Source organism: Dryas octopetala, chromosome 6 (assembly GCF_963921425.1).
Source record: "Dryas octopetala chromosome 6, drDryOcto1.1, whole genome shotgun sequence".
NCBI lineage: Eukaryota > Viridiplantae > Streptophyta > Magnoliopsida > Rosales > Rosaceae > Dryas > Dryas octopetala.
Genome location: NC_141371.1, coordinates 9,411,968 through 9,424,503, shown reverse-complemented (window position 1 = coordinate 9,424,503; position 12,536 = coordinate 9,411,968). Strand labels below are relative to the sequence as shown.

The 12,536-nt window shown below is 33.5% G+C and overlaps 2 protein-coding genes across 3 annotated transcripts; one reads left to right on the top strand and one right to left on the bottom strand.

Annotated features, from left to right (window-relative positions):
- The first annotated feature begins 4,237 nt into the window (after window positions 1–4,237).
- LOC147282151 (cytokinin riboside 5'-monophosphate phosphoribohydrolase LOG7) lies at window positions 4,238–8,327 on the top strand. The gene is made up of 7 exons (XM_086246089.1): window positions 4,238–4,369; window positions 5,639–5,736; window positions 6,550–6,580; window positions 6,728–6,827; window positions 7,084–7,154; window positions 7,920–8,063; window positions 8,232–8,327. Exons 1-7 carry the CDS (start codon window positions 4,262–4,264, stop codon window positions 8,325–8,327), a joined length of 648 nt encoding a protein of 215 aa, XP_086102215.1. The 5' UTR covers window positions 4,238–4,261.
- A 2,310-nt stretch (window positions 8,328–10,637) lies between these two features.
- LOC147282150 (uncharacterized) lies at window positions 10,638–12,437 on the bottom strand. 2 transcript variants are annotated; one of them, XM_086246542.1, is made up of 4 exons: window positions 11,899–12,437; window positions 11,681–11,802; window positions 11,526–11,590; window positions 10,638–11,483 (listed from the first exon to the last, which is right to left on the bottom strand). In XM_086246542.1, exons 1-3 carry the CDS (start codon window positions 12,218–12,220, stop codon window positions 11,528–11,530), a joined length of 507 nt encoding a protein of 168 aa, XP_086102668.1. In that variant the 5' UTR covers window positions 12,221–12,437; the 3' UTR covers window positions 10,638–11,483; window positions 11,526–11,527. The 2 variants fall into 2 exon arrangements, with proteins under 2 accessions (XP_086102668.1, XP_086102667.1); XM_086246541.1 differs by having other exon boundaries at window positions 10,638–11,456; window positions 11,899–12,430.
- Between the last annotated feature and the right edge of the window lie 99 nt (window positions 12,438–12,536).

The following is a 12,536-nucleotide window of genomic DNA, read 5'->3' as shown; positions in this document are numbered from 1 at the left end:
GTTCATCAACAATGATTGGCTCCATCACGTGGAGAAGCACCTCTTTCAATTTCGTCTCACATTAAAAATATATTATTTTCTCTCTTTTTATTTTAATAAATAAAAAATTAATTCATACCCTGAAATTAAAAAACAAAAAAGAACATGTGTTTGTTAGATAGGGTTGAAGAAGGTGCTCCTCCAAGAAATGGAGCCAAGTATTATTCTTGATATTATTGCAATAAGAACATAACAATTTCTTACATATAATAAGTAAATTAAGTCTTAGAACAAACTAATATATTAAGAAATGAAATATTGTGAAATCCTTAGCATAAATTGCATAATAGCATGTTTAGCAAGAGATAAATGCTGATAGAAATTAAAACAATTGATGTTAATAGAAAAAATATGTAGTAGGGTTGCAGGATGTTTAATTATATATTTGAATTTAACATCACCCGTATTACTAAATATATAGTTTTTCCGGCTTTCATTTCAAGTGTGAAGTGGCTGCGGGCCTGCCGCACACAAAAGAAATTGGGTTCACACGTGAGCTGCATGCACATAAAGAAGACGGAGTCATTTCCATACGACTAAAATTGGAGAAAATGCTGCAAATTTTTTAAAATCTAATTTGAAGCAATTAATTCATGCATTTCTTTGAGACTACAAAAATTTAAAGAAAATGAGGCTATATTATAAAGATTTAAAAATCTATAGAAATAGTTAATTTGCAAGTAACTCTAATGAATTAGTTTAATCAGTGAACTATTCTATAAGCACAATATAACTTATATAAGGGATTTAATAAGAGTAATAAGTGAGAGACAACACATTTAATGATTAAATTTATTTAATTGAATTATTAATTAATTTCACAATCTTATTAAATCCAACAATTGAAATTGAGAGAAGATTTTGTCATATAATTTTTTGGGCGTAGCTATTGGGTAGTAGGGTTTGGCATCGGTTAATAATCAACCTATTTGTCCGGTTTTCCCATTGAACCAATGCCGACAATTTTGCCAAAAAGGAGAATTAGCGTTGATGAAGCCAAGATCAATCGATTAGAATACTAAAATTTGAATCAATTTCGATTCGATTTCAGGTTCAGAGCCAAGATCTTTGGAGGAGTGACAACGAGATTCTCACGATGGCAAACAAAAGAAGATTGGGGGAAAGAAGAAGAGAAGAAGAACACCAAGAGTGATGGAGATTGGCATTGGTGACGAGGCGACTTAATCTAAAGCTAGAATGAGAGGGACTACGAGAGAAAGAACATATCAAGGGAGAAAGAAGAGGTTGAATCGAGAGAGAGAGAGAGAGAGAGAGAGAGGGCCGGTCCGAGGATTTAGGTGGCCCTAGGCGAGAACAAAATTTGAGGTCTTTTGCCCATTCAATAATTAAAATTAATTGACCCAAAAATCAATAAGCAATTTATAACTTAATAACCATCAATTTAGTAAGAGAAATTAAAAAATATAACTGATTTGAATTAATTGAGAATCTTTAAGTACACAAAAGCTGGAGTCAGTTTTAAAAATAATTAATACATGTAGCAACCTTCTTGGCAATCTATATTCCAAATTCTTTGCTAACAAACCTTTGCTACCAAATTAGAGAGCTTCCTTACTCCTTGATATTAATTAAAGAAGATAAAGTGTAAAGCAAAGAGAAGAGGAATAGTCGAATGGATAAAGGAGGTCATGGACTGTGAGACTGTCAGAGAGTGATGAAGAGGAGTAGTCGACAAGGAATATTTAGAGAAGAGGTAGAAGATTAGAGGAATAGTCGAATGGATGAAGGAAGCCTAAACTAAAAGTAGGAATAGCACAAAATTTTTTTTTTTTAAGAAACCACCTTAGAAGTAAGAGGCCCTTTGGGTAGGTGGGTCCTAGGCGGTGAGAGAGAGAGTGAGTGAGTGAGTGAGTGTGTGTGTGTGTGTGTGTGTGCGCGCGCGCGGCATCTACAAGTGGAAGGACATGTATTTAAAAAAAAAAAAAGTTTGATGTGTTCAATACGGTTAAAACTTAAAACCGATGGTTCGAGAAATTAAAATCAGCTACCAAATTGGTTCAAGCTAGTTTAATTTTCTTTTTGCGCCAAAATAAGAAAGAAAAAAACAATTAGATTGACCAGTCCAGTTTGGTCATGTTTCTTAATCCTAAGTGCCCACCCCTACGCTTTAGTTCTGAAAACCAGATCCTTTGAAATTGTCCTACAATAACCCTTTTCTCTTTTTTTCTTTGCTTATGATAAAATAAAATTAGATTGAATTGGGGGCCATTTTATGGTAAAAATTAGGAGTATAAAAACTTCACTACTCTTCTCAAAGATAGCTTTGAGATGCGATATATTAAACCCAAATAAGGAAATTAAAGTATATAATTTCTTAAATGCTGAATTTTATTTAAATTTCAATTTTTTTTTTCTCCATCCAAACACACTATTAATAGTGAATAGTTAAATTTTTGTTCTAGTTGTATTTCCAAGTCATATATATAATGCAACTAAGGATTAAGTATAAAATAGTTAGTTGATATGGTATATAAATAACAGTATTCACATTTAAGTAAGTACTTATTATTTTTATAATTGTCTAAATTTAACATCTATTTAATTATACTTTTAGTATGATGGTAAATCACATTGGAATATGAACTCAACCATATAAAAATAATTTTTTGAGCTCAGGAAATTAATTAGTTTAATAGCCAAGTTTTGAAAGTTAAAAACTTTAATATCATGTGGTGTATACGGCTTTGATCATCAAATTAAAATGTAGAATGAGTCTCATAAATTATATCTCATTATGTCTAGGATGAAGTATATCTTAACGGAAGAGCTCTATTAATATAATTGTTAAAAATACTAACAATTAACCTGTAATTCAGTGTGTGCACATTATTTAATATTCATCATAAAAGTTTAAACTATTAGGTAAGGCTAAATGCTTAACACTTTTCTCAAGTGAGATCCTTCTTTAAGTGGTGAAACCACATAGATGATACTACATTTGGTGGCTAACACATCCAATATGTATCCTCAAAATTAAGTTATTAGATCTAGATAATACTCAATAAGTATATATTTATAATCTTAACAAACTATTTGAACCATCTCATCTGATTAATTTGTATATCATCTTTCTAATAGAAATAAGATTAACATGCGTAGAGCCTACATAGTAGATCTTACATCTATTAAAAAAATGATACACAAGATAATTAGTTGAGATGGTTATTGTACACAATTGTACCAACTACTATTGATCCAAAATTTTTTTTTTTTCAACTTGATTCCCTTTGATAAGAAAATAAATAATTGCACAAAAATGTATTGGGCCAAAGCTGACCATGCGTAGCAAAGTATCACTGCCCCGACTTATAATTAATTCTTGTTCAATTATTTATTTTTGGCCAAATGACACTTTTGGTCTCTGTACTTTCATTAAATTTTCACTTTGATTCTACTTTTTTAATTTTGGCAATTTCAGTCATGTACTTTTAATACGATAGCAATTAAGTCCAAATCGTTAACCTTGTTTAAATTGATGCTGAAAATTTCGATGTGTATGGCAAGTTAGTGACATTTCAGACGTCTTACTCTACCTGAATGCTTATATAAGCCCAAATCCGCCCTTATACACAATCAATAAAGAAAAATAAAAAGTTTCAACGTCAAACTGAATATATTAAATGTCGAGTAAGAGCTTAAATTTGCATCTATATGAACGTCTAAAATATTTGAAATGACACTCATATGCTAAGTACATTCTTCCACGTCGAATTTTCCTTCAACAATTTAAACGATGTTAACTATTTGAACCTAATTACTATCATATAAAAAATATAAGACTAAAATTGCCAAAAATAAAATTACGGACCAAAGTAGAAATTATGTAAAAGCATAAGGACCAAAGTAGAAATTATGTAAAAGTATAAGGACTAAAAATGTCATTTGACCTTTATTTTTTTCTCTCCTAGAAAACAACTTTCTACAATTCTATATTTCTATTATTATATTCCCCTGTAAGTAAATCATATTATATTATCAAAAAATAAAAAATAATCATATTTTTCTACCTTCCAAATAGGAAGCTGAGTGCTATATATGGTCCTATATATAAATATAATGTGAATTACTTGGCCAAGGCGTTATATATATTGGTATAAAGAAATGCTCACTTTGTTTTCATTCTCAACCCTCCCCTCCTCTCCCTTGCTCTAAGGAGATCATTCATTATTCTCTAGAGAGAGAGAGAGAGAGAGAGAGAGATATGGAAGAGACAAAGTCGAGATTCAACAGGATTTGTGTTTTTTGTGGTAGCAGTTCTGGGAAGAAAGCTAGCTACCAAGAAGCTGCTGTTGAACTCGGCAAGGAGCTGGTAATTAATTCACTTCCATATATTTCATTCTAATTGTAATTTAATTCGCTTTTTTTTTATCTCTCTCTCTCTCTATCTCTCTCTTTCTTTTCTTTGTATTAACTTTCTACTTCAACCTTCTGGGTTCCATCCCCATCCAAATTGCATAAAACAGTGTGCATAACCAAACCCATTTTGATTTTCTGTATATTAATTCGTCTACTCCTTCTGGGATTCAGAACCCATTTGCGATCTTTCATGGAAATTGGACTTTGATGCCATTTTTCCATTTAAGGTTCATTTTCTTAAAGTGATTTTGTTCATCAAGTACTTGGTGCAATTTGGTAGCCTCTTTCTCTTCAAAAGAATGAGATTTTTTTTGTGTACAACCCTTGTATACAATTTTTGTTTCACAAAACTAGTCATGCGACTGAAATGTGACAGCTTGAATGTGAGAGATGAATTGTATGCAAACAGTTGTATACAAGATTTTTCTTGGTTAATTTCCAATTCTTAAATTTTCTTCCATTTTGGATTGATTACTTGTTCTGTGAAATGGTGATATTCGCTTTCTCAAGTATTGGGTGTGCGTGGTTGCGTGTTGCAACCAAACAAGCGTACAACGTGGGCATATGATTGTTGGAGACACTTGGGGAGTGTTGTATTAGCAGGCCAGCTGATTAGGGTTTCTAGCTGTGTGGCACGAGAGAGAGAGAGAGAGAGAGAGAGAGAGAGAGATTAGAGGGAGTGCTAGCTGTAACCTGGCTGTCAGTTGAGCAGCCTTCCTGCATGATCTCGGTTTTGATTTTAATTAAATCTCTTTCTTTTAATAAGTTTTTATAAAATAATTAATTAATTATCAGTACTACTGGGTACCTCCGGCCTGCTTGCTTTTTAAAATTGTGCCCAGGGAACCAAACGTGCTCTCTTGGTATCATGATTCTTTTAAGCGTGTTGTCTATCCTGGGCCTGCTGGCCATCTTCACAGCCTTCCATGCCTGAACTCCATGATTTTTATTTATGGGGTTCCATAATTTTTTACATATATATATTTTTTTATAAATTAATTAATTTCACTCTATAGCTAGCCTCTTTAGCTACCTAGGGTTTAAATCCATTCATTCCATCCACTGAGACATACATACATAGATAGTACTATTATTACTATCTTCTAGCTAGCTAGTTTTTTCAATCAATCATGTTCATTAATATATCTTCGTCGTTTTTATGATGGATGAATTGGGTTTGTGACACGTGTTCATGGGTTTGGATTTCGATATGGTTTTGAAGGTGGAGAGAAGGATTGATTTGGTGTATGGAGGTGGAAGCGTGGGATTGATGGGTCTTGTTTCTCAGGCAGTTCATGATGGCGGTCGCCATGTCCTAGGGTTTGTTTCTCTCTCTCTCTCTCTCTCTCTCTCTCTGATAGAATTCCACACACACACGCATACGCATAATTTAATTTTGTCATCATCATCATTATCCTCTTCTTAGGTTACACTGAAATTAAATGATTGGCCAAACAAAAACACAAAAAAAAAGTTGCTATCAATACCTCTTCTTGAACCATTCAAATCAATCCCAATTATCTATTAGGTATTAGGTGGGTTCCCAAAGGCAGACAACATAAAAGATCAAATGGGATTTGTGCATTCCTCTTCTTCTTTTTTCTTATGTATTGGGACAAAAAGGGTCATATTTCTATGACAAACTATTATTGTGTCTTCTAGATATTGTGAACATGGGTTCTAAAGCATATATGCACTTTATCTGGGTCCACAGTAGAATAAAAAAGTGTGAGTTAGTCTTTACCAATGTGGGGAGGGGGGGACGGGGCCTTTTTCATTTGAGCAGCTCTGATCAGTTGGATAAAAAGTTCAACCCCTTTAGAGTCTTACAATGTCAGTTGTTCCCTCTGAAACTTCCAGTTAGAAAGATAGAGATGGTAAAAAGGCTTGGTAAAAGTCTCTGTGTTTAACTTTTAGAAAGTGCATGACATCGATCTCAATTTTGCAAAAAGCCTGGCCCTGTCCTGTAATCTAACTTTTGGCTATGTAGAAGAGGTGCCTAAGCCACTGTCTAGTGTCTACTTGCAAGGTAGCCAATTAAGTGTTTGATAAATTTATGAAGTGTATGTTAATTAATGCGAAACTAATTTTTATGGAGCTTCACTGACAAATGTTCATGGGGTGTTTTTGCAGAGTTATTCCAAGGACCCTAATGCCAAGAGAGGTATATATATTAAAAACTTAATTTATATTTCTTGTAATTAATTAGTATTCTTAATTTGTAGCATATTATAATGTGTTCATTTTAAGTGATCCATGATCTGTGTTGCTCTTTGCATAATTAATTATGGAATTGATTAAAATATTGCAGATAACTGGTGAGACTGTTGGAGAAGTTAGAACTGTATCCGATATGCACCAAAGGAAAGCGGAGATGGCCCGTCAAGCTGATGCTTTCATTGCCCTCCCTGGTATGGATTTCATCCATCAATTAGACATCTCGGATAACAGTATAATTGTCAATTACAAATGCTAAAGACAGTTGTCCTCGCGTGCTTAGGTGATTGTTAACCGTTGATTGTGTGAGTCCCGATTCTCACACACATCAAGAGTTGATAGTCATCCACATGCACGTGAACGACTGTCGAGAGCAACACTCTCACAATTGTTTTATAAGATATACCCTTCATTTAAAATTGAACTAATTTAAATTAATATCATGATCAGGTGGCTATGGCACCCTAGAGGAACTGCTGGAAGTCATAACCTGGGCTCAGCTTGGAATCCACCGCAAACCTGTAAGAAACACTCTAATTATCCACTTTTTTTATGGCATTTTTGAATGACATAAACAATTCTATAAATCATTCCTAAGCTTTACAAGGAAGCAAGCCTTCACATGATGCCATGTTTTATGTTTGTTCAAATGTAGTTATGATCTTGTTAATAATTGTTGATGTCCCCAAATTATCTGCTAGAACTCTGATTAATAATGAATACAATCTCACATTAAGAATGAACTAATATTTTATCATATTCCTTGTCTCCATGAAATTATGTGCCCATGATTAAATTATCATGTTTCTTAAGTACACGGCTCTTTCTCTCTCTCATCTCCATAATTCCATGTAGGCTTAGAAAGCAAAGTAAGTTAAGGGCATCTGATATAATATATGTATATATATATTTAATCATATGATGAGTGAGTCAATCTTATTGAGTGGTATGAATGTATGAGAAAATTAAAGTGTCACGTACATGATATATATAGAATCAATGCATGTGTACTTAATTCTGATTCACATGGAAAGATAGCATAAGATTTGGCATATTTCATGACTCATAGTCGTGCTACATGATTACATGATTATTCGGAGGATCTCCGTTTGAATGGGAGAGAGGTTATAAAAATGAGAGGTTGTTGGTCAAAAGAAGGGTTTTTGGTCACAAGGCAATGAAGACATATAAACAACATTCATATAATACAAATTAATGATATGATTAGTTAATTAGCTAGATGTTTGGAGTTGGATATTATAATTGATTAATTTGTTTTTTTGTAGGTGGGGCTGTTGAATGTGGACGGCTACTACAATTCGTTGTTATGCTTCATTGATAAGGCCGTTGATGAAGGCTTTATTTCTCCTACTGCACGTCACATTATCGTGTCTGCTCCAACAGCCAAGCAATTGGTCAGACAACTAGAGGTAATTTAATCTCTTTATTTCTTTTATATATATATATATACTCCTGACCTAATTCACTCGGACACTCCGAGTCCAAATAGTGAACTTTATTTCTTTTATATTATGACTTTTCTGCACTCACACAATGAACTTGAAATTGATTTTATTTTTTATTTTTTTTGGCAACAGGAATATGTCCCGGAGCATGATGAAATAACATCCAAGTTGGTGTGGGAAGAGGTGGACAGAATAAACTACGTGTCTGAATCCGGGGTCGCCACGTGATATGTTTTGGTCCTTCTTATTTTGCGTTTTGCGCCTCACAGTATATACGGTTAGTATACGGTCGGACGACACCGTACATCATCATTAGCAATAGGAACTTTGGGTCTTTTTGTAGCTGAGCCGGAAGGCAGAACACTCTCTCTCAAAGTCTATATATATATTTGTTTGAAGAAAGAAAAAAAAAAAAAAAAGAAGATGAAGGAAATGCTTATCATCCATGTCTTTCACTTTTTTTGTAAAACTGTGAAGGAATCAATTCAAGTTTCTTCTTGTTTATATGGTTCTCTGGTGTATTCTTTTGTAACAATGGCTTCTACAGTTTTTACCTTAAATTTGTGAGAAAAATATTTAGGAGAGTGCTAAAAGATATATTGCAATAGGAAAAACTTTACAATCCAATTCTTTTTTTAAGGTTTTTTATTTTATTTTTTATTATCAACTCTTTCATATGAGTTGGGGCATTTGGTATTGGGAGACTAATGTAGGATCCATCTCATGTGAATGAGGTTTTCATACATGGTGATGAAAGGATGATTTATATGTATGTGGTTACAATAATTTTCATCATTTTATGACCTTCCACACATATTAAATAAACTTTGTCAAGTCGATAGCTATTTTTTATTGCACACGTACTGAAACATATTTATTCGAGTATAATACTAATTTTTTTTTCTTTCCGATCATTTTAAAATAAATTAGCAAAAAGTCTTAAAAAATTGTAAGTTTCACTTATAAACTCATGTAAAAGATTTATTTTTTTTAAGTCATAAGGAGTGGCTTAACACTGAACTTTTTTACTAACGCTGTATGCAACACTCAGAGAGTTACATTATATTTTGTTATGATGTAGTATGTAAAGAGTTACACTTTATTTTGTTATGATGCAAAATGTAATTATTGTAGAATTATACTTTATAATTTTGTAGAATTACACTTTATTGAATGATGTAGTATTGTAATTTTAAGGTTTAAGCATTTAGAGTTTAGGTTTTATAACTTCATATTTTAGGGTTTTAGCCATAAATTAATCTAAAAACTATACCATAAACTCAAAACTCTCAAAAGAATTTTTTAAAAAAATTAAACTAAAACTTGGGTATGCTTAAATTTGAATAATATTGAATGGTGCATACTTGATTTTTTTTAATTGTGGCTTAGAAATATTTTTTATGGCTTAAAAATAAATAGATTAAAAATTTATATTTATGACTAAAAAAAGTTGTATGTTTTGGCTTATTAATAAAGAACTCTTCATTTTATTGTGTATTGAAAATGTTGTCTAATAAAATGAACAATATCATTGAGAGCTCTAACAATATTAGTGTATCCCTTAGTTTGTACAAAGTATGAGTCTATGAGATCCCTTAAAGATGCTTCCTCTTTTAAGTACAAATTAGTAGGTTATATTCGTTATCAACTATTAGTTTCAACTTAATTTTATATATATATGAAGTAATCTGCCGCAATTTTTAAGGTACCAACATGGCTGTGCAATGTGTTTCATGCTTAGCATATTAAGACTTGTTATAGCAGCTAAGCAGCATAACAACTGTGTTGATAGATGATCACTCTTGACCAGTACAATTAAATAATTTTCGATTTAATTTACAACAACGAGAGGCATATGTTAGTTAGTCTTATACTCTTTATAGTTAGCACTATCATTAATTATTTGTTATTCTTATTGCTGCCTTATTATATAATACGGGTTGAGATTAACTTTGAGGACAGTTTGCTGCTTGGCTTCCAAGGCCAGGTGGTTTGAGCATGTGAGGCACATGAAGATTATTTATATGTCCAATTGCACTTGATTAGATAGATCTATCTAATGCAATCCAAATAAGATCCTCATCCTCAAAGGTCAACCCGTGTACATAGTCAATCAATCTAAGGCTCCTCCTTTGCTTTGTTGGTACAAGAAAAAAGGATAAAAGGAAATGAATTTCCAACAACAGACAGAATGATCAGCTCTGATGTAAGCCATTAGATCATTTGTTATCATTCCATGACCAAGTTACCAACTACAATACAATGTGCATAGTATATACCCAGTGTCTACCTTATCTGCAAATCTTTTGATTAAGTTCTTTTAGCGAACATAGATAGTCTCTTTGGTGGTGCCAAACATGCTCGCCTTATTTTACAAAGAGAAAGCCAAAACAATGATTAATTATTATAAAATGGGTTATTTTTGTTAGAGAAATTGGATATATATCATTGTTAATATAAGGGTTTAGGTTGTACTTGGTCATCACTCATCACAAGAGATTTGAAACTGACAAGTTTGATGTACTACAGCTTGAATAAATCAAGAAAGAAATGGGTTAATTCCAATAACAGCCTTATCAGTAGAAACCTGAGGAATTCCACCATAATTAAGAATTTTGATTGGTGTAGGCTTCACACCAATTAACAGTTGTCAATCACTCACAGGCAACAAGAATGCCTGTGAAGTTGTGAACCAAGAATGCAAGGACTGCCAGATGAGCATATGTGAAACAGTTCTATACCCATGGTCTTCAATTTCAATATTGATCCTGTTAAATTTGTTGTTTTACCCCTCCTTTCGAAAACTTGAGCTGCTTAGTGGGCAAACAGATCCTTAGACATTCATAGTTTATCCTCTGTGATCACTCAGATATATACAACAGTGAGGATCATAGGACATTACAGTTGGTGTTAAATACACAATTTCATGCCTTCTTTCTTCAGCTTATCTTTGTAAATTTTCAGTCTGCCAATACAAAACCCTTTTCACTGATACCACTGAAGTGATAGGCAGCACCGCACCACATCAATGGCTTTATGAATTAGGTAACAAGCCAGCTGAAACCACATATATCTCCCAATTCATACACATACTACTCTCAAGAAATTGATACATATGTCCTCATGAAACATTTATAAATGTTTTTTTCCCAAGGCTAGCTTTCTAGTCTCTGCTTGGGGAACAAAATTGTAAGTTTATTTATCATTGTACACGTTCCTGCTGTTGTGGGTAAGTTGCTTGGACTAATTTCAAACTTGGGCAGTGATCTGCAAACAAGCTTAATCGATAGAGTGCGCACCACCCATTCCAACAAAATGGCTATTGGCTCCTTCTCACTTTCCATTTGTTTATCAGAGCTTCAGCAAATAAATGGTACACAATTTCTTAGAAACAAAGCATGAAAAAGCAAAAAATACCAGTAGTACCTCTAAAAGTTTGCAGGGCTGTCATCCAATTGTTTCTCATCTTCTATATCTACCTCCAAAATTTCCTGATGAGAAAGAACTAGATTCATCACTAAAAGGGTAAGATATTTGAGTATAAAATCGAATAATTGTGGGATATATCATATATAACTCACAGGGATCCTCTGCTTCAGATAATTGGCCATTCTAGCCAGAATCATGCTACGTTCGTGCCAAAACCGGCCTTTTAGACTGATCGTCACAAAGGGTCCATCCAGTTCAACAAGTTCAACTTGCCCTGCAAAGCATTCACCCCATCTAAATCTAATTTCACCAAAAAAAATAAAAAAACGAAATAATTAAAGAAAAACGGTGTGTGGTTTAAGATAAGAACCTGTAATGCCAACTGAAGAGTCAAAGAGCACCCCAAGTTCGACTCTGGCATCAGCTAAGACCTGTCTGACGTTGTCTTCTGTTAGATCGAGAGGCTGTGAAGGCTGAACTGCTGCTGCTGATATGGTTGAGAGTCTCTTACCACTTGTTGGTCCAAGAGTTGGCACTGTACAGATCCTTAGCCTCAGCCTTTGTGTGTGGTCCTGGTTCACCCTCTTCAGGATTTGGGTTTTGGAGATGTGATAACAAGTAATGGGGAGGGCTAGTGCTGGTGTTGTTGATGTTATGTTGTGGTGGAGATGAAGAACTCCTTCGGTCCTCATCCTTCTTCCTCCCACTTCCAAAGCTTTTTGGATTGTCTTTCAAGACAAGCCCCACTATGCACCAGTTGGTAAGAAATGGATAATGACCACTTGTTTTAATGGATGAATTATTACCTGGTTCCAACTTCACAGTCTTTAACAATAGTTGCTCTATTATGCAGTCATCTGAGGTTTCAGATTCTGAAATGACTGGATGTTGTGGTCCAGTTTTTGCTAATCTAACTAATTAAGCCACCTAAATTGCACAAGGATTAATCTTAGTCATTCATTTTAGTTGATCATCAAGCTGAAAGTTTGGTGGATTTTCCAAGGTCTC